Genomic DNA, 26,519 nt, shown 5'->3' with positions numbered 1-26,519 from the left:
TTGTCCTGATTTTCAAAGCCAGGATTGAGAACCACTGGTATAGATCTTTAAAAGTAAAATCTCCTTCAATAAAATGTTATAATTTTTTTCTTAGAAATTCTTATATTTATTGTTAAATTCATTTTTAAGTTTTATACAGCATAATCAATTGAAAAAATGAAATACATTACACATTTCTATCTTTACTTGCTTATAAATAATGAAGAGTGAAACTATCTTCCTTACAGCCACCTTCATAAATTCCCTGTCTTGTTTTGATAGAACTCTTTCTTAGTCTAATATAATTTGGTTTAGTTTGGGGGGATTTCTTTGAGTATTTACTCTTAGATGGTCTAGATATGCAGTCATATCAGTGTCAAAAAGAAATAGTTTTATTCTCTCTATTCAAATACTATGTATCATGATTTTTAGTTCACTAGATTCTACAAAACAATTTTGGGTAGTAATAGCTGAGTTCAATAAAAATAACTTCATCATTAAGACTAATACTTTTAAAATATCTTTGCATTTCTGAAATTAATCCTACTTGGTCATAGAGTTTTTGATTCTTTGTTGATTTTGTTGGTTAGTAATTTTTTTAGAATTTTGTATCTATTTTATAATGATATTAGTATACACTTATATGCTCTTTAACTGTTAGGAAGAAATCATCTGTAAAACCATGTGGTCCTGGAGGTTTTCATAGCAGGTCTTTAATCACCATTCTAACTCTATTATGGTAATTATGTATTCTATTTCTTCCTTGGTCAATATTAGTGTGTCTGTTTTGTGAAGAATTTATCCATTTCATCTAGGCTTTCAAAGTTGTAAAATTGAATGTAGGATTCTCTTCTAACTCACTTAGTATTTTCTGTATCAACAGGTATATCTGCTTTCTCATTCCTGAACTGGTATATTTTTGTTCTTTCTTCTTTCCTGTAGCAGGCTTTTGAAAGATTTATAAATTCCATTGGATTTTGTTTGAGGAACTAGCCTTTGCATGAATTTATACTTGCTACATTCTTTTTATTTCCAGAGTCTGCCTTCATTAATTCCCCTTTTTTTAATTTCTATGGATTGTCTTATTATTTTTTTTTTGTCTTATTATTTTTAACATTGTATTAGGGTCTTTTTTTTTTTTAAGATTTTATTTACTTATTTGTCAGAGAGAGAGAGAGAACAAGCAGGGAGAGTGGCAGGCAGAGGGAGAAGCAGGCTTCCTGCTGAGCAGGGATTCCCAAAGTGGGACTTGATCCCAGAAACCTGGGATCATGACCTGAACTGAAGGCAGATGCTTAACCAATTGAGTCACCCAGGTGTCTCTGTATTAAGGTCTTTTTTTGTTTGAGTATTTCTTCTGTAAAAATGAAGGTATTAAGACTATACATTCTCCTTTCAGTACAAGCTTTTCTGTGGTGACATGGGTTTTGAAATGACATGTTCTCCTTTTATTGCTTGCTACATTATTTCTTCTTTGCTCTGAAGGTTATCATAGAGTGTTGTTCTTAATTTCCATTTATTTCTGACTTTCTGGTCACTTTTTAATATTTTTCTAATTTTTTGGACTATAGTCAGAGTTAATGAACTACATAACATTTCTACTTTTATAAATGTTTAAGCACCTACACTTAATGTAGAAGAAATCTGTATTTGTAGTATTTAAAATGACTCCTCTTTTATTCAGATTTTCCAGAACATTTAGCTTTATTGGGGAGGAGGGAAACCAGTTTTCTTTTCTTTACACATAGTTTACCCTCTTATGTAAAATATGATTAATTATATAATTCCACTAACAAGTACGACCATCATAAATAAGTTTCAGAACGTACACAGCCGGTTTGAAATTCAGTTGGTGGAGGAGAAATGTGTAGGGACAACATCTGGAACATTCAGAGTGCTGGGGCAGCAAGAATCAGTACATGTTATGGAAGAGGAATCTGTTAGTAAAAGAACTTCAACTATTTTGGGAGCTTCTGCTATTTTGTAAAAAATTATACAATTGTTGATACAGTCATCACTTTCTCTAGAATTGGTTTGCTGTCTGGCCCTAAACTTTCTGAGAAACAAACAGTACCTAACTGGTACAAAGTGAAAAGGACATTTATGCTACATTTCTATTCTTCGTTAGTTATTGATAAAAACTAATAAATCAAAGGAATGGGGAACATATTGGGAACTACTTTAGAAATCCAATCTAACAGGCAGCTGTGGCAAGTCACAATAGTTGATAGAATCCTAGACTCAATTTGAAGTCTTAGGGGTGCCTTTGTGGCTCAGTGGGTTAAGCCTCTGCCTTTGGCTCAGGTCATTATCTTAGGGTCTTGGGATTGAGCCCTGTATTGGGCTTTCTGCTCAGTGGGGAGCCTGCTTCCCCCCGCCCTCTGCCTGCCTCTCTGCCTACTTGTGATCTCTCTCTTGTCAAATAAATAAATAAAATCTTCTAAAAAAATAAATAAATAAATTTGAAGTCTTAGTTCTTCTACAGATAAATTCCCTACTGCATTTATGAGTCACCCTTCACATATAAAAATGGGATTATCACCACTCTCTATTCCTTATATAAAGTTGACAAGTCAAACAAAATATTTGATTCTAAAATATGATCATATGAGAGATGTTTCTGAAACATAAAACTAGATTTAAATTCAAGATGGCATATCAAGTACAAAGTGGTACTTAAATCATTCTCTTCATTACCTGGCAGATAGCACCCCCTTTTCCTTTCTTTGTGAGCAAGCTCAGGTCATTTACAATCAATCCATTTGGAAAAAGGTATTTGCAAAGCATCCAATAGATCCCACTGTAGTTATATTCTGTTAATGCCTTCCCTCACTCCCTCTTTCAAGGAGTTGGGTTGAGGGGAAGGTCCTGAAATTGTTTCTCAGTATCCAGATTCCTCCTATAATCTTTAGAAACCCTGGTGGGTTCCATGGCTTCATCTTGGGACCTTACATTATAAATCCTTTTTAAGTCAGGCTGTTGCTGAATTAGCAGAACTCCAGAGTCTGGGTATCAAGGACATGTATATAAAAGTAATAAATCCTCTCTGCCTACTCATCATTACCCACACTCCAACTCATCCTTGGCCCTGACTTAATTGGGGTCACATTAAAGTTTGAGTGTCCTTCTGAAAGCAGAGAAACATCTCACATATCATGCTGTGAACTGGCCATAAGAGCTGCCAGAGAGACAAGAAGAAGCAAGAGGAAAGACTGTTTGATTTTTTAGGGAATCTTTACTTACACCAAAATCAGTTCAGGATTTATGATGTTGTTTTCCATGTCTGTGTGTGGCAAGTTTTTATTCTGTTCATGATTTGCTTCTAAATGATGTAACCATATGATAAATGTTCAAAAGTTACACATAGAAAATTAATTTTCTCACGGCTTATAAAGGCCCCATGAGGGATTGCATAATATTTCGCTCTGGCCAGATACGATACCCTTCCTATACAATAAAATAACTCCTCATTCTCATTAGCCATATGAAGGTAAAATAAGAAAGCAGATAGCAAAGCAGTTTGACCTTCAGACTAGGGCTATGTATACTTAAATGCTTAAAACTGCTAAAAGAACCCACCTATCATGACCACTGATTGAACATGATATAGATGTATTAAACATGTAATCCCCAAGGAAACATGAAAAACGTGTGCTTCCTATTCCTTAACAATAAATCATAACCGTAGCAATAATATGATCTGGGATGACCTCAAAATTAGGGAATACCTTAGCTCTTAAAAACAACAAAGAGCAAGGTTTGGTATCTTGTAAGTGGTAAAGATTTACCAAATGCTGAATGCCCACATGGCAAACAATGATTCTCTTAGAATCAGAAAATGCTATAAAATATTAAGGCTGTGCTCTAGGGCAGAGACTCAAGATTTAATATATTACTTGCATCATCTATTTGATAATCACACTTGAGGTTTAGTGTTTCATAGGGAGTATTCATTTGTGTTTTGATTAATCCTAATTTGTCAAGATCTAAGTGTATTTAATGAACCAGAGAATTTCCTTGGAAAATTTCCTAATGTCAGTTTTCATAGTTACCAAACTTGTTCGTATGCTTAATTTGCTGTTTAGGGGAATCATTTAACACACTCAGACTGCCTTCCTCATGGTGCCCTTCTCAGCCTGCCTTTAGGAATATCTCCCTCTACAGCTACACTAAGTGAAACAAATCAGAAACCACTCATTACAACATAAATCAAACTTTCAATATTATCTGGATGGGGGTGTCTATAAGAAAATATATTTTGATGCTTTCTAAAGTAAATAGAGTGTTTCAAAAAACATGGATGGTCTCTGGAGAGAGTTGTGGTGAAAAACTCCATTGTTGATCCTCTTCTAATGGAAGCTAGAAAGTGTACCCACCATAAAAGAGCATTTTGCAACCCAAGCTAAGAGACAGCAAACATTGAAGGCATGTGTCTTAAATGTGAGGAAAGAATAATGGAGTTTATTGTCAGTATATTGTGAATATTTAATTTTATTTGAAAATCCTTATCTATCAGCATACAGGTAAAAGTTGAATGAGGAAACAAATTTCTCTCTTGCAACTTTTGCCTTTCTTTAATCACATGGGGTGGAGCCAGGAGCATGAAGGCTCATAGAATAAAAGGAAATCTTAAACTGCTGGGCACGGAAGAAATTCATGGTTTTAAGGCTATAAATCACCTGCCCTACCCACAGGATATATAGTTACTGTTGAAAGATAAAGTTGTATTGTAATTTGATTATAAAAGAACTATTTCCAGAGCAATATCCAAAAGAAAGTAGGCCCCTACCTTGAAGGATGGTACAGTAGTTTCATATTAAAAAACAACAATAATAATCTTAATTAATATTTATTAATATTCTTCTCAGATTCCACTGACTGAATCTCAGGACACATTTCTCTAATTGTCATAGACCTAGGCCAAATTTCTTTTTTTTATTGAAACCCTACTACATAAAATAGGTACCATAATTGTTTTATTGGCATAAGTATATATGTTATTTTAAGGATCTACTTATTAAAAAGTAAATGAGACAAATACCATTTTGATGAGCACACTCATATCAAATCAGAAATTGCAGGCATTAACCTCAGCCTCCATTCTTTTCTAAATTTTGTGTTCATTGCTCAGTATGGGGAAAATTTGAATTCACACACCACAAAATCGCAAATATTAACGATATTGTACTATTTATTCCACTACGTGTGTGCCAGCAGATACAAATTTGAGGGAAGTTTAGTATAAAATTAAGTACTTCTGAATTAATATCTGATCATATTTGATAGGTGCTTGCTATGGGATAGTTAATTATTTCAATTTTTCTCTCTCTTTGTATAACTTCTTTGAGGAGTTTTATTTAGTTTGATTTAATAATGCTATCTTGCGTAGTTATTAAGTTATTCTTGTTTGAATGTCCTTAAATTTTGGGTCCTTTGGTACTAAGCTATGGGGCTGATTGCTTTTAGCAATCACAGAAAGCATTTCAAACTCACTTAAAAGACTGTCTCATTTGTCTTATAAAGTTGAGGCTCCCAAAGAGTTTTATTCACATAAAGTCAAGGAAAGGAAAGTTAGCTTTATATTTATAAAATAGACACATGACCTTATACCATATTAAAGACCTGGGATTTTTATCAGCCTTGAAAAAATTTTCTGGACTGTCAGGAAGTTTTAAAAATCCGCCATAACTGCAAATACTAGAAAAGTTAAATTGAACTTCTCATTCACCTTTAATTAACTGTATATTGAGGATTCATTTGAACAGCAATTAGGACTATAAGTTTCCAAATGTGTACTATAAGTGTCCATGCAAAGCAAACTGTGGAAAATTCTGATTAAATATATATTTTTATATTTATTATATCCAGTTAAATATATATATATGATTAAACATGCATACATACATATTTTTAATCTGGGCATTTAGAGAAAGGCTTAAGGGTCAGGTATATGTTCAGAACATATTTTTTTCATTGTTATGCTTCCATGCCTAGTATAGTGCTAAGGTAGATACTTATTACATATTTGCTAAAAGAATGAGATCTACTTTTCCAAGCTGCAGGCTATGACTTTGATTCTGGGTGATGCTCCTGGGTCTTTGAAATCAAATCAATCCAATAAATAATGGTTCCAGACACGATGAAAGGTGCTGTGTACCCTCAGAGCTTTAGAACTTGACAGACAAAAGGGTTGTATAGAGTGTAGTGGAAATAATTATAACAATCACTAAACCAGCTGTGTCTTCGTTTGTACCTGTGTACTTGACATTCCTACTCTTTACAACCAGATCTGGTAGGCCTGGTGGAATGCTAATATTTGACTGTTGAATGAGAAGTTCCATGTCAGGTAGTTGAGCAGAGGAATAAAACCTGATGAAAAAAGTATAATGAGTAGGAAGGAAGGAAGACAAGACAGCTGAGACCAACAGAAATGGGTGTTTTGGATGAATACTACTTAAACCTATCCTATTCTCCTCACCCTTTCCAATGTTTTTCTGTTCTAATTCTCTATAATCCCTCTCTTTTAACTCTGCTTTTAAAATCCCTTTACTTAGGGATACCCCAGATTCCAAAGCTAACTTAAGTAGGACATTTAATCTTCTGAGCTAATAAGAGATTCACTTACTAAATATTAACTTCTATTGACTTTTACTTGAGTGATCTATGTAACTAACTTAAGAAAATTAAGAAAGTTAGTGAAGGGCTAACACCGCAGGAGAATTCTTTAATCCAGATAAGTCCTTCATGCCATTGTGTGTGTATCTTCTCTCTGGGCCAGCAAAGACTTCTCCATGAATCTCTGTGATATTTCCAAGTTGAGGCCATTCTTTTCAATGGGTATCATATCTGATAGGAAAAATGCTAGGAGATGACACTTAAGAACACTTGAGAAAAGAATAATGTTGAAAAACTTTCCCAAGTACCCTTTACGGTTTGGTGATTTATTCTAAGAATAACTTGGAATTGGCATTCCAAGAACATGTTTATATTGATTTCATAGCTGCCTACTTTCAAAAAACAATTTAAGACAACTCACAGTGAAAACCTAAGTGCAAGTAAGCCAAAGCATTTAACACAAAGAACAGGAAACAAAAGTTACCTTAAACTCTGTTGAGGCAATGGAATATAAAGCTTAGTGGTGAATTTTCTATTCACCAAAGAGATCAAGGAGAATACAATGGGTGTTGTATCTCTCAATTTCTAGCTAAAGAGAACTTATTAGTTCTTCAGGAACTATAAATATGTATGACAAGAAGAAGAAAAGAAAGTCAGAAGTAAGCGAGGGACAGCTACATTGTATGGGATAATTTACATACATTATCACATTTAATTATGACACAACCCTGTAAAGTAGATATTATTATATTATTTTTACAATTGAAGAAACTGAATCTCAAGAAAATTTAATTGAATTAACCAAAGTCACAACTAGTAAGTGTCAAAACTGGAACTTCAGCCATGCCTATCTAATTCCATAGGCCATCTTAACATACTCAGAGAAATGAGTAACCCCTACCTCTATCTCATCTTACCTTCCAATTCAAAGCATGCATATATACCCTTGTGCACATATGTCCACACACATACATAATTTTTCCCTTTATAAGCAGGCTATACTCAGAAAGTATAACAGAGGAACTTCAGGAAAATGCTAGAAATAGCAGCTACAAGCTCACTAATCTCATTCCAACTACTATAAAGAAAGTGCCATTTCCCCATTTATGTGAAATATAAAATGCATTTTGTACATTTTTATAGCTAAATCTTAAGGAAAAAATAGATATATCTAACTTGTTACTTGGTGTGATGCTCTTTACATTTTTATCTGTATGGGAACATCTCAGAATTATGCTGAGACTACAACAGTGGGCTTCAGGGAGGAAAAGTAGATCATATGCAGGAAGACTAGTAAACTGGGGGTTTCCCTACTACAGCACCCCCAGACAAAGAGGCCCCATTTCAGAAAAAAAGTGTGCAAACCTTGCTTAATTCCAGTCTAGCATCACTTGTAAAAGAATCCTATGTTGATGGTCCAAACCGTAGAAGGGGTCAGTGATCTACCAGAGGGTCAGCTCTGTGAGAGGATCTGAGTTGTTTAGGATCTGACAGAGTGGGAAAAGAACCCCCCAGCTCTCAAACGCAGAAAAGGGCGAAGACTAGGCAGTTCATCCTTTTGGAGAGGTCTTCAGTCCAAGCAGGAAATCTGGTAGGAGTCCAGTCTCATAGACAAAGTCTGAAAGATAGAGTTAAGGACAGAAATTTCAGAAGAGTGCCGGGAATTCAGAGAAGAGGATGGCTCATTTATTTTGGGTCTGAGCCAGGTAATATAGACACTTCAGGATAGATGTCTGAGTTCCTGCAGCTGTGCGGGGCTGGGTATACAGTGTCTAGAAATTGGCACGCTATTTACTGGTAAATTACAACAAATTTCAAAATCGAAAAAGCACTTATTCTCTGGCAAAGAAACACAGATAGATGAAGTGACTTGCACAAGTGTCAGCCTGTGGCAAATTCACAACCAGAACCCACATTCTGTGGGTTTTCTTCTAAAACACCTTTGACCCATCTCTGTGGGTGACTCCACAATGAAGGAAACAAGGTTGGAGGTAGTAGCTATCATGTTTCGGTCTCTCCTTGATCCGTTTGTATGATACCTTGCCTGTCTGACTGATTGCCTCACACAGGGGTCCTACAGAAGCAGTATTCCTGTGGGCTGCTTTAACATTTCCAATAGACATAAGTGTAAGTTAATACAAATATGGGCTCATTTGAAGTTCCTCTATGGACCATATGCATTCCAATTATCTGGACAACTAATTCATGATGACTTTTAGCTACATTGAATAGCAATAGCAAGGTTGACCCAAAATTAAGGAAATCCTGAAATTATATTATTAAGCACTACGTAATGCCTCTCCCTTCTACTCCAAAGCACATTTAAATGGATTTATTTTTACTGACAGAGGAAAGTCAACATGAGAATTAAAATCTAGATATGACACCCAAAATAGCTAAGACACACACAGAGACGCAAGAGTTGAGTGTCTTTGGCCCATTGTATACTAGGAATTTTATAAAATAATGCAGAATTTTATTCAGTTTAAATTTAGTGGCACTTGTCACAAACTTTATTTAATCTTTTCTGTAAGGTTTAAATCAGTCACTGAATAAGTTGTCAAAACAGTTGTGCTATTAGAAGCTTTAAGTTTGCATTGTAAACTTTTGGCACAATTTACATTTCTGAAAACATACCTATACTTTTAAATTATGTTTGCTATTCTCCTTCACTTTCTCTATTTTCAGTGCTTATCAAAATATTTAGTATTAATAGTGTGCATAGGAAACATAATATTCCAAGTCCTGTTAGCTAAGAGCACTCTCTGGTCTATGACATTTACAAATACCATAGCTATTTCAGGATCACTATTTTTACTAATTCTAATTAAGAAGTATACCAGAGACAGCGATCCAAATTGATTTGAGATTCCTTCAAAAGGTTGTCTTTCTAGCTGTACCACCTTTCATTAGTTACGTCTTACTAATTGTCACATTTGCATTCCATATGTGCACAGTATGGTGCTACCAAACGTAATGCAGGGAATAAGCAGCAATGTGAAACATAGGCATTACATTGTAACGAGACAGCATTTGTGTTGAGTCTGAATGCCTGCAGTTAATTCAGAGAACAAGTCTGAGTTAAAATTCTGACATGTTTAGCAAACCAAGTATTCACTGAGGTAGGCGAGGTAGAAGCATTGTAAGAACTCGTGTGACAATGACTACACCCACAGTTCTGTTAGCAAGAAATATACTTTATTTCTCAGGTGGAGGTACCCTGTGCACTGGTAGTATGAAACTCTTTATTTTTTTCCCCCAGGTCCTAAAGGGTTTTCCAGAATGTTTACAAGCGGACATTTGCCTACATCTCAACCAGACTTTGCTGCAAAACTGCAAAGCCTTTCGGGGGGCAAGTAAAGGTTGCCTTAGAGCTTTGGCAATGAAGTTCAAGACGACCCACGCACCTCCAGGAGACACCCTGGTTCACTGTGGGGATGTCCTCACTGCACTTTATTTCTTATCCAGAGGCTCCATTGAAATCCTCAAAGATGACATTGTGGTAGCTATTCTGGGTGAGTGTTTCAGAACTGATGGTGACAAATTGAAGTATTAGGTGGGGCAATACGTAGCTTAAAATGATAGAAAACAGGATGGATCCATTTATTTGTCAGTACTATTTAAGAACGATAGGTCACTTTAATTTATTTAAAATTCAATCCAAGTCAAACTGACCTTGCAGAAAGCACGTTTTCATGACTATCTCACTTTTTCTCTGATGTGTAAATACTTCCATGACTCTCTTTAGTTCTTGGCAGCTACTTAAGTGTTTGAGGCCAAATATATGAAAACAGTCAACATTTTTCTTCTCATGTTGGAGAACCTTGGATTCATGTGGATCCCTTAACTCCTTAAATAAATGTATACATTGTAAGGTTCTTGCTAGTATACGCCAATGTCTTGTCATGAACTAAATTTCATAAATAAATTTCATCTATTCGCTCTTCACTTTTACCTGCTGTATCCCATCAAATGGAATTATATGAATCCTCACCTAAGTCATATAGAGAGCTATGAACTTAGCAGTCAGGGATAAAGGTGATGAGGAGATTAAATTCACTAGTAAATTAAACCGGTTTGGGTGCAAAAGAAAGTCGATCTGTCCAATCTGTGTCTTCAAAACCAAATTTAGTCCGTGTGAACTTGTAGGATTTCTTTGGAATATTAGAACAGTGTGAAAGAGGAAAGGAGCAGAGAGAAAGATCAGTTTTTCTCCCCCACACCCTCACCAGGATGTTTAAGCCTCACTCCTCCCATGGGAACACCCACCCCCAATAGTTGTGAACATAGGCTCTTCTTTGTTTTCCTGTGGATTAAATCCAGGTCCATTTAAATAATGACCATGATCAACAATTTGAAAAAAATGATCAGCAATTTCCTTTCACTAGATTCTTGATGTTAACATCCAAAAAAGGACAAGGATGTTGTCTGTTTTTTTACTGCTGTGTAGAACCAGAGTATGACCTAGCACGGGATGAAGAAGTTTGAGTAATTCCTATATATCTTGATAATTTTGTTATAGTGACAGTTTTCTTTAAATCCCAAATTGACAAAACACACAGTTTGGTTTACAATTCAATAAGCAGACAAAGAATAAAAACATAAATCAGGAGGCAACTACATAATAAACTTGGACTTTCACCAGGTTTGGCCTTAATATTTTGCTCTATACGTTGCTAGGAAAGAAGCATGCTTCATTGCATTCCTGATTTATATCAGCCTGCCCCAGCTTCTACAGGGAGGTAACAAGCTCTCCTGCCTTATAAAAAAAGTAATTTTAAAGTGTAGTTAAGCAGTACACTACTGACTGGCTTAGTTTTTGCTCATTTATAGTCATGTAAACTAATTAAAATGCAAAGCTCATGCTGAATTTAATTGAGAGCTTTTCTTTGATAATATCTACACTGAAGTATTAAAACTAAAGAATTTCAAGAATCTTTTTTTCTGTCCCCATTTCCATGTAAATCTGCACCTAAAATTCTCACAAATTATGATTATTCATTCCATGTTTGAAGTGAGGTATTTATATTAAAAAAAGGTAATGTATTCTCTCCCATGTCAATTTCTGTCATAGAGATATGCTCTGATTTCTCCCCATTAAATTCACATTTAAAATAAGAACACCACAGATATTTTTGACCAATTGGAATTTTGTTGTTTAAAAAACTCTTTGATAGTTTCCATAGTCAGGTATATAACCTTGTCCATCAAAAACTCACATAGCGTTTCCAGAAAGTTTTTTTCTAAATCTGAAAACAAGCTTCATGATATACATAAGAAAGGACCATTTTACACTACCACTGACGATCTTTAGAAGTCATATGATCAATAATTTACCAGTAATTATTAAGCATGTATTCCATAATGTCTTGACATTCAGAGACAGAAAAATCTGAATGGCCATTACATTCAGGTAAAATATTGGAAGGAGATTAAAGATACCAAGTGTGAAAAAATTTTGACTGGAGTCATAATGTAAGGGATTTAATCATGGACACTCTCTCCTTCCCTTCACCCACTTAAGTAGGTGACCTTGACCTAATCAGTTTACCTATCTAATCTTCTTTCCATAGTCATAATATTTAGATAATAAGTAGTAATTTCTTTATGAGGTTATTTTAGGGATTAAATGAGATAATTCACCTAAGCATTTTACACAGTGCCTGGCACCTACTTAAATCTCAGTAAGCATTTGTTGTTGCTGTCATCATCCTCATTATTGAACAAATCCTGGAAAAGCAAGTGGCATGTGACTAGGCTGAGGAGATGAGGCGGACCCATCAGAAGCCGGATACTGAAATAATCTCAGTTTGGCAAGAAAACAAGAAGGACACACTTGGAGAATAAAGGCCAGTTGGTAAAAAGGCAAGACTATAAATAAAACTAGATTTATTAAACAATTGCACAAATTCATCAAGGGCAAATCTAAAAGTGATTACTAAAGGGAACAAGGTATGTTCAAATTATACTCCTAGTTCTCTTAGTGTTGAAAACATTCCACTCTACCCTCGTGCTTGACATCCCCCCACCACCAGACCATCCTGAGATAGAAAGTTTGTGAATCTGACCCACTGCCACCTTTTTCAAATTCCTCGATTGACAAAATTAAACCACACCTACTATATGGCAAGACCCTTTGCTAGCCATACAGGACAGAGCAGACTAAAATCATGTTTGCTGCATTTCTAGAAGCTTGGCCAAAGAATAAAAACCAGAAATAATAGGAATTATACCAGTACCAGTATGTTAAGAGGTAAAATTCCACTCAGCAAACAGACGTGACTGAGGCAGTCAGTAGAGTATACTGGAATTTTGCTGCCCAAGTGTCTGTTGGCCATGGGATTTTCCATTTGAAGTCCTTGGTCCAAGGATTGGTCAGTGGTCCCCTTGTACTTTTAGGAAGAAAACATTAAGTTCAGATCTTTTTACCTCTTTTTTTTTTTTTTTTAGGAAAAAACGATATATTTGGAGAAATGGTTCATCTTTATGCTAAACCTGGAAAGTCTAACGCAGATGTGAGAGCTCTCACATACTGTGACTTGCATAAGATCCAGAGAGAAGACTTGTTAGAAGTTTTGGATATGTACCCTGAGTTTTCTGATCATTTTCTCACAAACCTAGAGTTGACTTTTAACCTAAGACATGAAAGTGCAAAGGTATATATTAACAGTTTCCTTATTTTTATACTTATGACACTTTATTTTATTCTTGGATCACCAAAATACTTCTGAAAGATCAAGCAAAATGTAACAAAACTTTACCAATTCTGAATTGGAAAAGCCAACTTCATGCTGAAATTTATAAATTAGAGGGAAGGAATTCCCTCTAATTACTTTCAAATATACTGAATAACTTTAAGGAGGTCAATTAAATTTGACCTTTCAGGAAATCTTGGTTGACACACTGGATTTGAAATGGACTTGGTTTATACTGTGCATACCAGTTCTTTGTAGGAAATGGGTCATCCTAGGATGTTGAAAGTCAACTAGAAGAGCTTATTTTACACAGGGGTTAAAATATTCTCCCAGCTATTACTTACCTCACATACTGGTTAGCAAGGTTTTTTCAATAATAATGGAAAATATTAAACTCATTCAAGTTTAGGTCTGCATGTCACACAATATCCAAATCACAGAAGTATAAATTAATCAGGCTTCAACCCAAATCAAAATTAGTGTAACTCTTGTAACCCTTACTCTCTTCTACTATGAAAATGTGTCTTTATGACTTATCACTATTTTAAGGATACAGAATTGCAGCCTACAACTTACCACTAGTTTTATTCCTTCCCATTTCTCCTCCAAACCCCATTACCCCAGCTCTGATTCTAAATAGCTTTTTGCCAGAAACCAAATGTTGGGGCTTTTGACACTTTCAAGTGTTTTGTTGTTGTTGTTGTTGTTGTTGTTGTTGTTGTTTTTAATGCTAACTAAATGCTAACTAGGTAGTAGATTTTATTCTCCCAGAGTTACAGTCATTCCCAGCTACTGTGAAAGACTGAAAGAGGATAAGCTTGTAAAGTCACCAGGGTACCATTTAATAACCTGAAGCATCAACTCAGATAATTGCTTCTTTTCAAAATATTGAGAAGTTGAAAAATACCTAGATGACAAGAGGTTCAAGTTATCAAATGCATATGTGTTCTTTTTTTTATGAATTCAGTACCTTATTAAGATCTCGGTTTCATGTGACCAACTTCATTCTGATTTTGCCTTAAAAAACAACAAGATAACTTCTTTACATAAAAAGTTTAAGCAGCAACCAAATAAAACAGGAACTTCCATTGGTTTTACTTATGTGGGAGCTTCCATTTTTATTACAAGAATGATAATATTTTCCAAAGAGGAAAGAACGAAGAACTGAGAAAACAATAATAGGGAATACAAAAATAGGGACTACAATAACAAAATAATAAAATGCCTAAAGCACAGTGTTCATTGAATTTAACCTTATATTTATTGTTGTGAAATTTAACTTTGCAATCATTACCATGTATTTAAACATCAAGCTAGTTGTAATTAACTTTTACTTTTTTCTCTGCAGTAATACAGATTCTGCAATTTTTTAATTATTATTTTTATTTTAACTTTACCAAGTGACATAAAATACATTCCACATGAAAGAATACGTTGTCTCTAAATGTTGACAACGTTATCCCCAAATACTTCTGATAAATAACTTCTACAACTATGATTTCCTCATCAGATGGTGAAACTACTAGAATTATTCTATCAGTCCATTTTATAATTTAGAGACAACCAGGAAGCAAAGTATTGTAGCTGTTTGCCTGCAATCTAATAATTAAGTCTCAAGTGGTAGAAATGATGTGAAATAGTAAAGAACTTACTGATAATACATTATGTTCAAATTGAATAATCTTCCATTTTATCTTCATGTCCATTAACAAAGGCTGATCTCTTACTACGATCACAGTCCGTGAATGATTCTGAAGGAGACAACTGTAAACTACGGAGAAGGAAATTCTCATTTGATAGTGAGGGAGACAAAGGTAATTCATTTTATTTCTAAAGTTTAAATGTACAACATGTGGTTATTAGCTCTTCTTACTAGATGCTCATTAACTACTGATTTCAAGGGTGAGTTTCATTCAGGTTTTAGAAAAGCAAATCCTTTGCTTTTTCCAGGACCTAAAGATAGGTTTACTTATCGATAGCTCTTAACTATGTCATTCAGCAAAGCCATCTGATATCTACAGAGACATCACAGATAGAGATATAGTGTAGGTTGGTTGAAAAAAGAAAAAGAGAAAAATTTTAAAAGGAGACCAATTAATCGCAGTTGAATAACTACACTTGGGCTCCTAAACAGAATGTTCTGGAGGGAAGACCCTTGTTGCAGCCTGAGTGCTCTGTCCTTTCACATGTATGACGCAAATGAAGATGGTATTTGATAGATCTCTTCATCCTTACACTCTGACAGAGTTACCACTTCTTGTCCTTCTGGCTTTTTCTCCCCCTCTAACTATTCTTTATGTTTTACTCATGTATTCAAAGAACATTTAACATTTCACATTTTTAAAGAACTACTCAATTTCTGAGGAACTAATTGTGTAAAAACAGCCCCTATCTTCTATAGGAAGGGAAATGGAACACCCTTTGTAATTTTGAATAAAAATAGCAGGTGTGTAAAAGAATAACCTCATACCTCAATGGAAATCCAGATGAAGGTATATTTAATTATGCTTGGGGAAATAAGAGAAGGTTTTCCTGAAGAAGTCTCCATTCTTACCCCAAGCTGATCCAACAAGCATTCTAGTCTAAACCTTATCTGGCTCTCAGCAGAACAAGCCCCCTTGTTTTCTTGAATACTCTTCTCTTAGCATCTGTGGTACTGCATTCTTACAATTTTCCTTCTAATGCTCAGTAATTCCCTGAAGAGAATTACAGGATCATTATCTTCTAAACCAGCTATTAGTTATTAGAATTTCTCAAGGTGTGACTCTAGGCCTCCTCTTTCCTCATTCTGTGCAAACGTTCAAACGTTTTAAGGCTGATCTCATTTATATTGTTTAATTATATTCTCACATAAGAGATGTGAATATTTACATTTTAATCCCAGACCATTTGAGCTTCAATTTCATATATCCAATTGCCTGTTAAACCATTAACTTGAAACCTCAAAGGCAGCTCAAACTCAAAATTTCCTAAATTGAACTCATGATGTCCCTCTGGAAACCAGTCTCTTCATGAGTTGCCATGTCTCTAAATGGAACCACCACCCAATCAATTGCCCAAACCAGATATCTAGACAGGTATCTATCTAGGAGATGACCTTTTTTCAACCTTTCCATCAACTCTGGCAACAAATCTTGTTATTGCTTCTCCAATATATCTTCATTTAGTCTTCAAACTAGATCCTTTTTGGTTCACTTCTCTCTATCTTCTTAGCCACAACTCTGGACCAAGCTTCCCTAATCTATCCCTGGAATAGTGAAAGAACATCTTAACTCACCTCTCACATCTGGCCTGCCCCTCTCTCATCTATTCCTTACACTGGACCACTGGTGATTTTTTTTTTCTAAATGCATTTATGTTTATGTCATGCACATATTTAAAGGACTTACCCTCTAAGGACTTCCCTTCCCTCAACTACCCTAACCTGTTTTTCTCCCAACAGCTCCTCTATTTTGCAGTATTAATTCCAGTTGTACTTCTGTGTCCATTTGCATCATTATGTAATCAATGTTGTTTGCCCCTAGACTCTAAACTCCATGGAGATGGGAAATATTTAGTTACCTGTAACTTTAGTGCTTGTCGCATAACAAGTATTCAGCAAATATTTGTTGAAAGAGTGAAATCAATCAATGAATAGAATTTAAGCATCTTCCTTTTGATTCTCTTTCTCCTTTTTTTTTTTTAAAGATTTTATTTATTTATTTGACAGAAATCACAAGTAGGCAGAGAGGCAGGCAGAGAGAGAGAGAGGGGGAAGCAGGCTCCCCGCCGAGCAGAGAGCCCGATGCGGGGCCCAATCCCAGGACCCTGGGATCATGACCTGAGCTGAAGGCAGAGGCCTTAACCCACTGAGCCACCCAGGCGCCCCTCTCTTTCTCCTTTTGACTTCATCCAAGTTCTCTCTTTGGCCCCTTTCTCTCTGAATTCTCTCCCTAAGGCAGCTCATCTACACTTCACATCAGCTTCCTCTACACTTCCAGTAAACTAAACTGCCTTCTCTTCCAAGCAAATCATTTCTGCCTTTTTGCTTATATCATTCCTTTAATCAGAATTTACCTCCTATTGTCAAACACAGGCCCATACACCACACCACACCACTTTTTTGTCAACCAAAATTACCTTTTTCTCATCATCTCCAATGATATATCTCCAATGATAAATTCAACTTAAACTCTTTCTCTAAAATGTAATTGGCTTTATAAGCAATTCATGAATTGGGCAGCATCTTATCTAGCAAGTAGAGAGATGCTCCTCAATATGAATTCTTCTCTAGATTTCCCCAAATATGCAGATTTGCCCTGCACAGTGGTTAATATTTATTGTCCTTTTTCTGTATCAAACTGCAGATTCCTTTAACAAAGAATGGTTGATACATATTTGTTGAATTGGGCTAATTGTTGAGTCCTCTGGCTGATTGAGGAACAATAAACCACTCAAATAGGTGATAATTTATTTCTGCAGTGTCTTTCATTATTCTCTTGGCAACTTTTTCTAAAATCAGAACCATTACTCTCAAGCTGTTCTTCTGTAGGCTTAATCAAAATCTCTTATCCTAAAGTTAATCGCTTATTTTTTTCTCGCTGAATATGAAGATCAACTTGAAAATGTTGTCTATACAATAATGTTCCAGGTACACTTGAAGATTTATTAAATCTCCTTTCAATCTTGTTTATTTTCCTCATTCTCAAGCTAAATAATCTAATGTTTTAATCTCCTGATAAGGCCCTGAGACCATATCACAATGTGTTGTGCTCATGCAACTAGACATTTCTATTGATTCTGAAAACTTTACTTTAATCACAGACTTAGTCTATGAGACTTATTTTATATAAACTATACATAGTAAGGGATTTGCCTGCCTGCAGCTCTTTGAAGTTTCCTGGTGTGTCAATAAGTAAGCATGATTTTGGCAATGTGAAGACACAATTAACTCCAGTCATCCAGAATTTGAGAACCCATTCTAGTTGTCAGGACTCCATGGTGCTACAGCAAGTATATAAATTTGCTGGAAACAATCTAGTCCCCTTTGCCCCAGTTTAATGTTCTAAAGGCAGAACACTCATTCTATACATATCTTGATGTAGAATCAATGTATAGGAGAAAAACACATACATAAGTATAAAGAACAGAGAACTTTCAGAAAATTATTGAAGCTAAATGCTATGGGGTACATAAACTAAAAGCTGCTCATGCAGTGCATTGATTATTTTAGTTAGTTTACTGCTCGTGTAAAACACTGCCTTGAAAGCAGACAACCAAGAGTGCTGATGACTGTGAATCACTTAGCAGAGGCATCAAGAACCAGAGAGAAGAACATATGGACTGGTTTTGGAAACAGACAAAGGCTGAGTCCTACACTGCCACTCACTACCTACTCAAGGCACCAGAACTCTTCAGGCTCCAATCTTTACCACCTCCCACCCCTTCCAATCATGCCAGCTACACATTGTTAAGGAGCTTACATTCAAAAAGATAGATTTAAAAAGAAAAGGTACATAGAATCTCTGGCAAGCTGACTTGAACAAAATAGAAGTTAGAATTGTGGATCACTTATCTCTTAAAATTAATTTGTTGATGAAGGTGCTTTGTCCTCATGAGCTTCCCATTTCTTCTGATGAAATAAACCTACTTCTCAACAAGAGAAAGTTGTTAGTTTAGCTGTGAATTTGAGGACCTCTTGTTATATGTTTGTTCATTTAATCTTCAAGTAGTTCTTTTCTTTCTTCAAATTCTGGACTGTAAGTGCCCTGGAACTGCCCAACTTAACTAAGACCATTGTAGAAAGAGATCCTACAGTTCCTGAGATGGAAGTAAAGTCATTGTTTCAGAAAGTGAAGAACAAAAATGATGCTTCAGGGGTGCCTGGGTGGCTCAGTGGATTAAGCCTCTGCCTTCGGCTCAGGTCATGATCCCAGAGTTGTGGGATCAAGCCCAGAGTCCCACATCAGGCTCTCTGCTCGGCAGGGAGCCTGCTTCCCCCGCCCTCTCTCTGCCTGCCTCTCTGCCTGCTTGTGATCTCTCTCTCTCTCTCTCTCTGTCAAATAAATAAATTAAATCTTTGAAAAAAAAATGATGCTTCGGTGACCTATTTAGTGGCCTTTGTTAAGGACTTATTAATATGGTTGGGCAGGGGCGCCTGGGTGGCTTAGTGGGTTAAAACCTCTGCCTTGGGCTCAGGTCATGATCCCAGGGTCCTGGGATCAAGCCCCACATCGGGCTCTCTACTCATGGGGGAGCCTGCTCCTCCCTCTCTCTCTGTCTGCTGCTCTGTCTACTTGTGATCTCTGTCTGTCAAATAAATAAATCTTTAAAAATAAAATAAAATAAAATAAAATGGTTGGGCAGAACAGAAGTAAATGAGGTAGACTCATTTGGAAAATGCCAAACAAGTTGTCTCTAAGTAGTCTTCAAAGTTGGATTGTACTTACTTCAGAGTATACCAAAATGATTCACTCATTGGGTGATAGGAATAATAATTTAAGATTTTATGTTGCATAGAGTTTATGCTATTATAGTATTATATGTTATACATAATATATTAGTATAATAGCATGTATAATAACACATAAGATACACACACATACACACATATGTATCTTTCAACAGATAGGGGTTTTGTGACCAAATATTTGGAATATTCTGCACAACTCTTTCTATGGACAGAAAATGTAGTATCAAAGTAGTATAGTAGTATGAACATTATTGAAGTATGGAGTAAATATATACATTGTTGAGCCTACTTTTAGGTAATAAAAGTGGTTTAATTCTATTAATTTAAGCCTTAAAAATGTTGGTATTATACTTTGGCATCTCTTAGGAACATCTTCTCCAATAACAAATAATACTTAGCTTTTAATATCCACTTTAGTGATACATAAATGTAATTTGCTTTAATTTTTTAAGATAGTTTAAATGTTTTTATCTTGAATTTGTATAGAAAAAATGACATTGGTCCCCTTTTAACATTCCTTGAAGCTAGAGAGGAACTAAGGTATTTGAAATCAATTGAAGAAATTTATTTTAGAACTCTATTTTTAATGAAATAACTTTTTTTTAAAATGCTTCTGGTCCTAAATGCTCAGTTTATTTTAAAACTGTTACCAGTAGGAAATCTAATATCAAATGCTGACAGGGCAGGACACATTAAGTGCCTCTGTTTGACCAAAATTTGGATCTATCTACTGAGTCTGAAAAATAAAAATGGTAATTAATCTGAAATAAAGGCTCCATAAAAGATGGAGTGAGGAAGCATTTGCTCCTAGATTGTTTGAAATAGAAGAATGTTATATTATCATACTTAAGATGGATGGGTCAACTACTCCATCAGGACACTCTTGTCCTGTGCTCTTGAATTCAGTCTGAACCCAGAGAGACATCCACAAGGTAAATCACAAATGTTTTAGAATTGTGAGGAGGTGAACTGTCAACCTCCAGAAACAAGGAATTTTAAAAAAAAAAAAAAAGGTTTTTAATCATCTAAATCAGAAAGCAAATTTGAGGTTTAATTAAACAGACGAAAGTTTTTCTTTGTAAAATGATGGCTAACAGGAGTGATTATACAATCTCACTTCCAACAAAAGAGAAAAAGTAAAAACTCCCTTCCCTTGCTGCCTGTAGAATACTATTTCTACTTAGGATAAGAATAGCCTTAAGAAAAAAATTAATATCAAGAATAAACAGTACCTAATACTATTTAATATCTATCAAATAATCCACTTTAACTAGAAGAAGGCAGAAATGGAACAGGCCATCAAAATCCAGAGGTACCTGGAGGCTAATTATAATGCATTTTAGCTTAATTTCATGTATTCCCTCAGCCAACCTCCAGCCTAACCCTGAGCAGTTTCGAATTTTAATCCACAAATAGATTGTCATTTCAACTTTGATTTTCAGTGATAGAATATGAAGTTTTGATTTCTCTAATAAGGAATAGAAAACCAAGGCTGCAGCAAGGCTGCATTAAAGAAACTGTCTGTGTGGCCTGGGTTCTGGGAAGCAGATGGTTCATCATCCAGGGGCATGAACACAGAAATAAATGTAGAGTAACTCTCCTTATGAATTAACACAGTTCAAGGATATCAGACTCTTTCTTCTTCTCTTGTGATTCTGCTTTTACCTGGAATTTTTATTATAGGATTTAAAGACTATGTATATAAAGTAATCTGTTCCATTTTACTAGAGAATGAAATCATGATCCCTCATCCACCACATTTTGTGAATATTTGTCCTGAGTTGAAATCAGCAAGTTATAATTCAACTGAAAAATATCTCTCAACTGATGAGTTTGTCCCTTGGCATCCAAAATCAAGTCATACTTAGTAAACAAAGACCGAGCAAGGCCCAGGTGGCAGGTAGGACAGAACATTTTACTATGTGTGAGGACTGAAAAATCTACAGAGAACTCCTAAGACCTCTCAAGCCAAAAAGACAAAATGGTTGCATAATTTGTGATGTACATTCATTGCAAAGATCCATGTTAGCACTCTCCAGACTTAGATTGGAGGCATAAGAAGTAATGGTTAATTCAGTTTACATTTGAGTATACCAGAAAAGACTCCATGCAATGGTTAAAAGAAAGGCATTCTCAGGAAGATGAGAAGCCTGCACTGACTCAAATCCCACTGGTGCCCAAACTGCACAAAGGTGTACTCAGGAGCAGCAAGTCACTAAGCAGGTGTGAGGACAAGTTAGAACAGTGAAGCTTTTTTTTTTTTTTCTTCTCCTTACATTTACTACCATAAAACTGGAAATGATTCTTTTTTGAGGAATGAGATATGTCTATAAAATCGGGAATGCGGACCAAATTTTCAAGAGGGAAGAAGTTAAAACCAAAGAAAACAGAGGATGAGATGATAATAATGAACTTGAGAAGTTTAAGGAGGACTGTGTCAGGGACATTGGAGAGAAAAGGAAATGCTGATCTGAAAATTTATAGCCAATTACATTAGTGGTTGAGTGGGGAAATGTAAGTGACGCTGAGAAACCAATGTGTCCACAGTTCTTGAAACTGGTAGGGGTGCTTAGGTGGCTCAGTCAATTAAGCAGCCAGCTGACTCTTGCTTTTGCCTCAGGTCATTATTTGTCAGGATCTTGAGATCCAGCCCTGCATTGGGTGCCCTCACTCGCTCTCTCTCTCTCTCTCTCAAAAAAGGAAAGAAGGAAGGAAGGGAAACTGGAAAGGTCTGTGATCTTCTCAGCAATGATAAAATCACTGAGCACGCATGAAATTTTAAAGAAAATAAACAATCAGTTTTTGCTACATTTAATTGACAGGATATAAACTAACTCCTTAATAACAATTTCACATAAACTTGATTTTTTAAAAAGATTTATTTATTTATATGAGAGAGAGAGTGTGTGTGCATGCACGGGTACACCGGCACAAGCAGGGGAGGGGCAGGGGAGAGGGAGAGAATCTGAAGCAGACTCCACTGAACTCAGAGCTCCATGTGGGTTTAATATCATGGCCCTGAGACCATGACTTGAGCTAAAATCAAGACTTGGACACCTAACCCACTGAGCCACCCAGGCACCCATAAAGTTGATTTTTAACTCTCTTCATTTTCCCTTGGGCTGTTTTCTGGCTTCTCATATTTTAAATTATGATACATATTTTTTAAATAATTGGAAGTTTGTCTGGAGTGGCTTAAATCAGCTCATTTGGACTTCTCTAAATAATAGACTAAGCACAACCAGGCATAGAGTAGATGGGGACACTATCTTAACCATTTCTCTAAAAAATACTACCCCTTCTGGAGTTGTGTTAGTTAGTTATTAGCAGTTACCAGATGGAGAATTATATTGTCTCCCCAGGACACTAATGGAAATAAGTTCTGGGATTTGTCTTTTTGAGTTTTTCCTGCTGAAATATGTTCTAAAACAACCTTCAGAGCTAAAATTATCCTGACATTTCAGTATAAAACAGCCAATATGCACTACTGGCTTTAATGTGATTAGGTAAACCCACCTTAATTACTATGTTTAAGCTTTATATTCTTTGCAGTATGCTACACTACCAAACTTCCTGGAATGTCAAGGCCATTACATATATTGAACTAAGGTTGAAATTCATCCCGTCAGCCTTTACTACAAGGAAGCTTCTGGTTTTGACCTTCACAACACATGACTGGCTGCCACATGAGAGGGCATGTGGCTAAAAACAAACAGCCTGCATAATCGTGATATTTTAGAATTAGGATACATTTTCCCTCCTTTTTTCATTTCCTTAAAGAGACAGTGGACCAGATTTTAAGAATACAAAGGACTATTGAGCATGTATAAATAAGGTTATAAATTACAGGGTTTTTATTCTGAGATGTAAACATTATTAATATTGCAGATATTCTTTTAATTCTACCACAGTGTATTTCATTAAGATAATCTAATGTTTTTAAATCAAGAAAAGATTTTCCTTAAGTAGCTACATTCTCAATGGGGAAAAGAGAATAAACAACTTTCCTGGTGGTTTTAAATAAAATTATTATTTTTTGTTAAGATTTTATTTATTTGTGTTTTTTTAAAGATTTTATTTATTTATTTGACAGACAGAGATCACAAGTAGACAGAGAGGCAGGCAGAGAGAGAGAGAGAGAGGGAAGCAGGCTCCCTGCTGAGCAGAGAGCCTGATGTGGGGCTCAATCCCAGGACCCTGAGATCATGACCTGAGCCGAAGGCAGAGGCTTTAACCCACTGAGCCACCCAGGCGCCCCTAAAATTATTTTTTATTTTTATTTTTTTGAAAGTTTTACTTGTTTATTTGACAGAAAGAGAGGGAAAGAACACAAGCAGGGGGAGGAGTATGCAGAAGGAGAGGGAGAAACAGGCTTCCCCACTGAACAGGGAGTCCAATGCAGGGATGCGAGACTTGATCCCAGGACTCTGGCATCACGACCCAAGCTGAAGGCAGACATCTAACCAACTGAGCCACCCAGATGCCCCTAAAGAAAATTCTTTGTTACAGTTATTTAAAGAACGTAACTATTAAAAATGTAGTTTATGTATAGTTAGGAAATATAACATGCATAGAACCTCATGTTTGATTATCTCCTATAAAATAATTTTTTTAATAGATTTTAGCAAAGGGAAGAGTGCAAATGGTCCTGAAGACTCTGTAGATACCATAAGACATTATCAGATTTCCAAGAAGCACTTTGAAGAGAAAAAAAGCAGATCTTCATCTTTCATCTCCTCCATTGATGATGAACAAAAGCCTCTCTTCTCAGGAATAGCAGATTCTCCTGCAGGAGTGGGGAAAGCAGCTGGACTCAATTTTGAAGAAACAGTACCCACCTCAGGAAGAATTCACATAGATAAAAGAAGTCACTCTTCCAAAGGTAATCAAGGTTCTCAGGAATCAGATTGTCCCCCTAGGGTGCTAATTGTGAAATGGCGCCTTCTCACAAACAAAGAACTGTACTCACGTTAATTTAATCTGTTTACAACTTCATGAAATATTTGCAGAGTTCAGATCTCAGGTCATGTATAAAGCATTTGTGTAAATCTGGAAGAGTGTTAATTATTCCTAAACATTGATAGCGTAAGAGGTTTTTGTGGTAGTGAGATTTAACATAATGCCACATAGAATATCGTGGGAAGGTCTATTGTAACGATTCTGACAGGGAGTTGGGATTACTGAGTATTTCAAGAGAGCTAACCAGTTAATTCTTATATATGTATAAGAACCTCTGTACCCACTCCTCACCCCCAACCCAGTCATTTTCTTGGCCAGTATGGTAACAGTACAATAAACACCAAAAAGAATTTCAGTTTTCTAGGAATTATGAGCAAATGGGGAGAAATGCCCCTAAATAAATCATGCTCTTTACCTAACTCATTTAAACACATTTGTTTAACATCTCTACGAGAAGGAATACACAAATATATGGGTTTTATTGTAGAAAAGATGCATGAGATGGAGAATGATGTTTGATTAATGTATGCAAATTTGGTCTAAAGGATGCGAAACAGGAAAAGGTAAGAATATCACATGGAGGAACAATTAACTCAGCAAAACTGGAGCTAGAGCTGCAGATCTCATTAACTCTAACCTTTTTAGGTGGGTTCAAGAACAGGTGTGGGTCATACTGCTTGGGTTCCAACCCCAGCTCCCTTTATTTGCTTTGTTCACTTGCTCCCTTCATTTCTTTGCATAAGTGACTTGACAGACCCCACTAAGCTCAGCTTGCTCATCTTTCAAACAAAATAACATTTTCTAACCAACTGATTGTCATTATTGAACAAGGTAACATGCATAAATCACTTTCTCTGAAATAAAATCCCTAACTCAGTTTAGTAGTTTCTCATAGATTTTATTTTGTAAGTTTTTAATCACTGAATGTATATATAAAATGCATATGTATAAATGGATATATAAAAATGTAGAGATAAAGAATGTATAGTCCAAAAAAAAAAATCAAAAGAATATAACAGAAACAAAAGGAAAATGGTCTTGGCCTGGCAAGATAGCAAAATTATGGCACCAAGTAAATAAATATTACCTAACTATGTCACCATTATTTGAAGTGACTATATCTGACAACAGTAGTTTATTGAATCTAGGACATTTAGGCTTTGCATTTTTCCAGAGTTACTTTCCCTATGCTAGCAAATCAGCTTTTGCAATGACCCCATGTTGAAGTAAGCTAAGAATATATGTAAATGTTCTCTGGACAATTTAAAATCTTGATGAAGTGAATGAGAATAGTGCCTCATTTATCACAATGGAAGAATGGAATATTAGATGTGATTACCAAATGTCCCATTTTAGTTATTTATGAAATCGGATTCTGGGAAGTACTAAAAATAGGAAAATGTTGTATTATGGAAGTCAGAAGTTCTGAAGAGCTCACTAAACCATCTCTACTTCTCCAAAAGTCAGCAGCATGTGGACATGATTTTTTAAAAAGTACTTTTTGTTGTTTTCTTCTTAGTTTTGGAGTCTCAAGTGACAAGTCATTAAAGATGTATTTTGGGGACTTTATTTTACTTTGTAATAACTCTTGCTGACAGTGAGTTCGCATGCTCTTCATCTTGTATTTTTCTTGGCCGCTTCTTCCAATTATTTTTAATTAGCTATTCTTCATGCAGGGTAAAAAAAAAAAAAAAAGTATCCTAACAAATAATTTTAATATCTACAAATTTTTAATTTCCAAAAATGTACAACTCAGTCCCTATTCAAATAATAAATCCTTACCTTGAATGAAAATGCATAGCTAAATATTCATGTCAATT

At 35.5% G+C, this 26,519-nt stretch overlaps 1 protein-coding gene across 3 annotated transcripts in view; it reads left to right on the top strand.

The window, feature by feature from the left end:
- The window catches only part of KCNH7 (potassium voltage-gated channel subfamily H member 7), a 501,818-nt gene that overhangs the window by 455,097 nt on the left and 20,202 nt on the right, over positions 1–26,519 (top strand). For 2 of the 3 annotated variants that reach the window (XM_047721924.1, XM_047721922.1), the window contains 4 exons: positions 9,857–10,109; positions 13,045–13,250; positions 15,004–15,103; positions 24,359–24,622. In XM_047721924.1, coding sequence (XP_047577880.1) covers positions 9,857–10,109; positions 13,045–13,250; positions 15,004–15,103; positions 24,359–24,622 — 823 coding nt within the window. The remainder of the gene's footprint in view (positions 1–9,856; positions 10,110–13,044; positions 13,251–15,003; positions 15,104–24,358; positions 24,623–26,519) is intronic. The other variant, XM_047721923.1, reaches the window with a different exon arrangement.

Source organism: Lutra lutra, chromosome 3 (genome assembly GCF_902655055.1).
Source record: "Lutra lutra chromosome 3, mLutLut1.2, whole genome shotgun sequence".
NCBI classification, from domain to species: Eukaryota; Metazoa; Chordata; class Mammalia; order Carnivora; family Mustelidae; genus Lutra; species Lutra lutra.
This window is presented reverse-complemented; position numbering and strand designations above follow the sequence as displayed.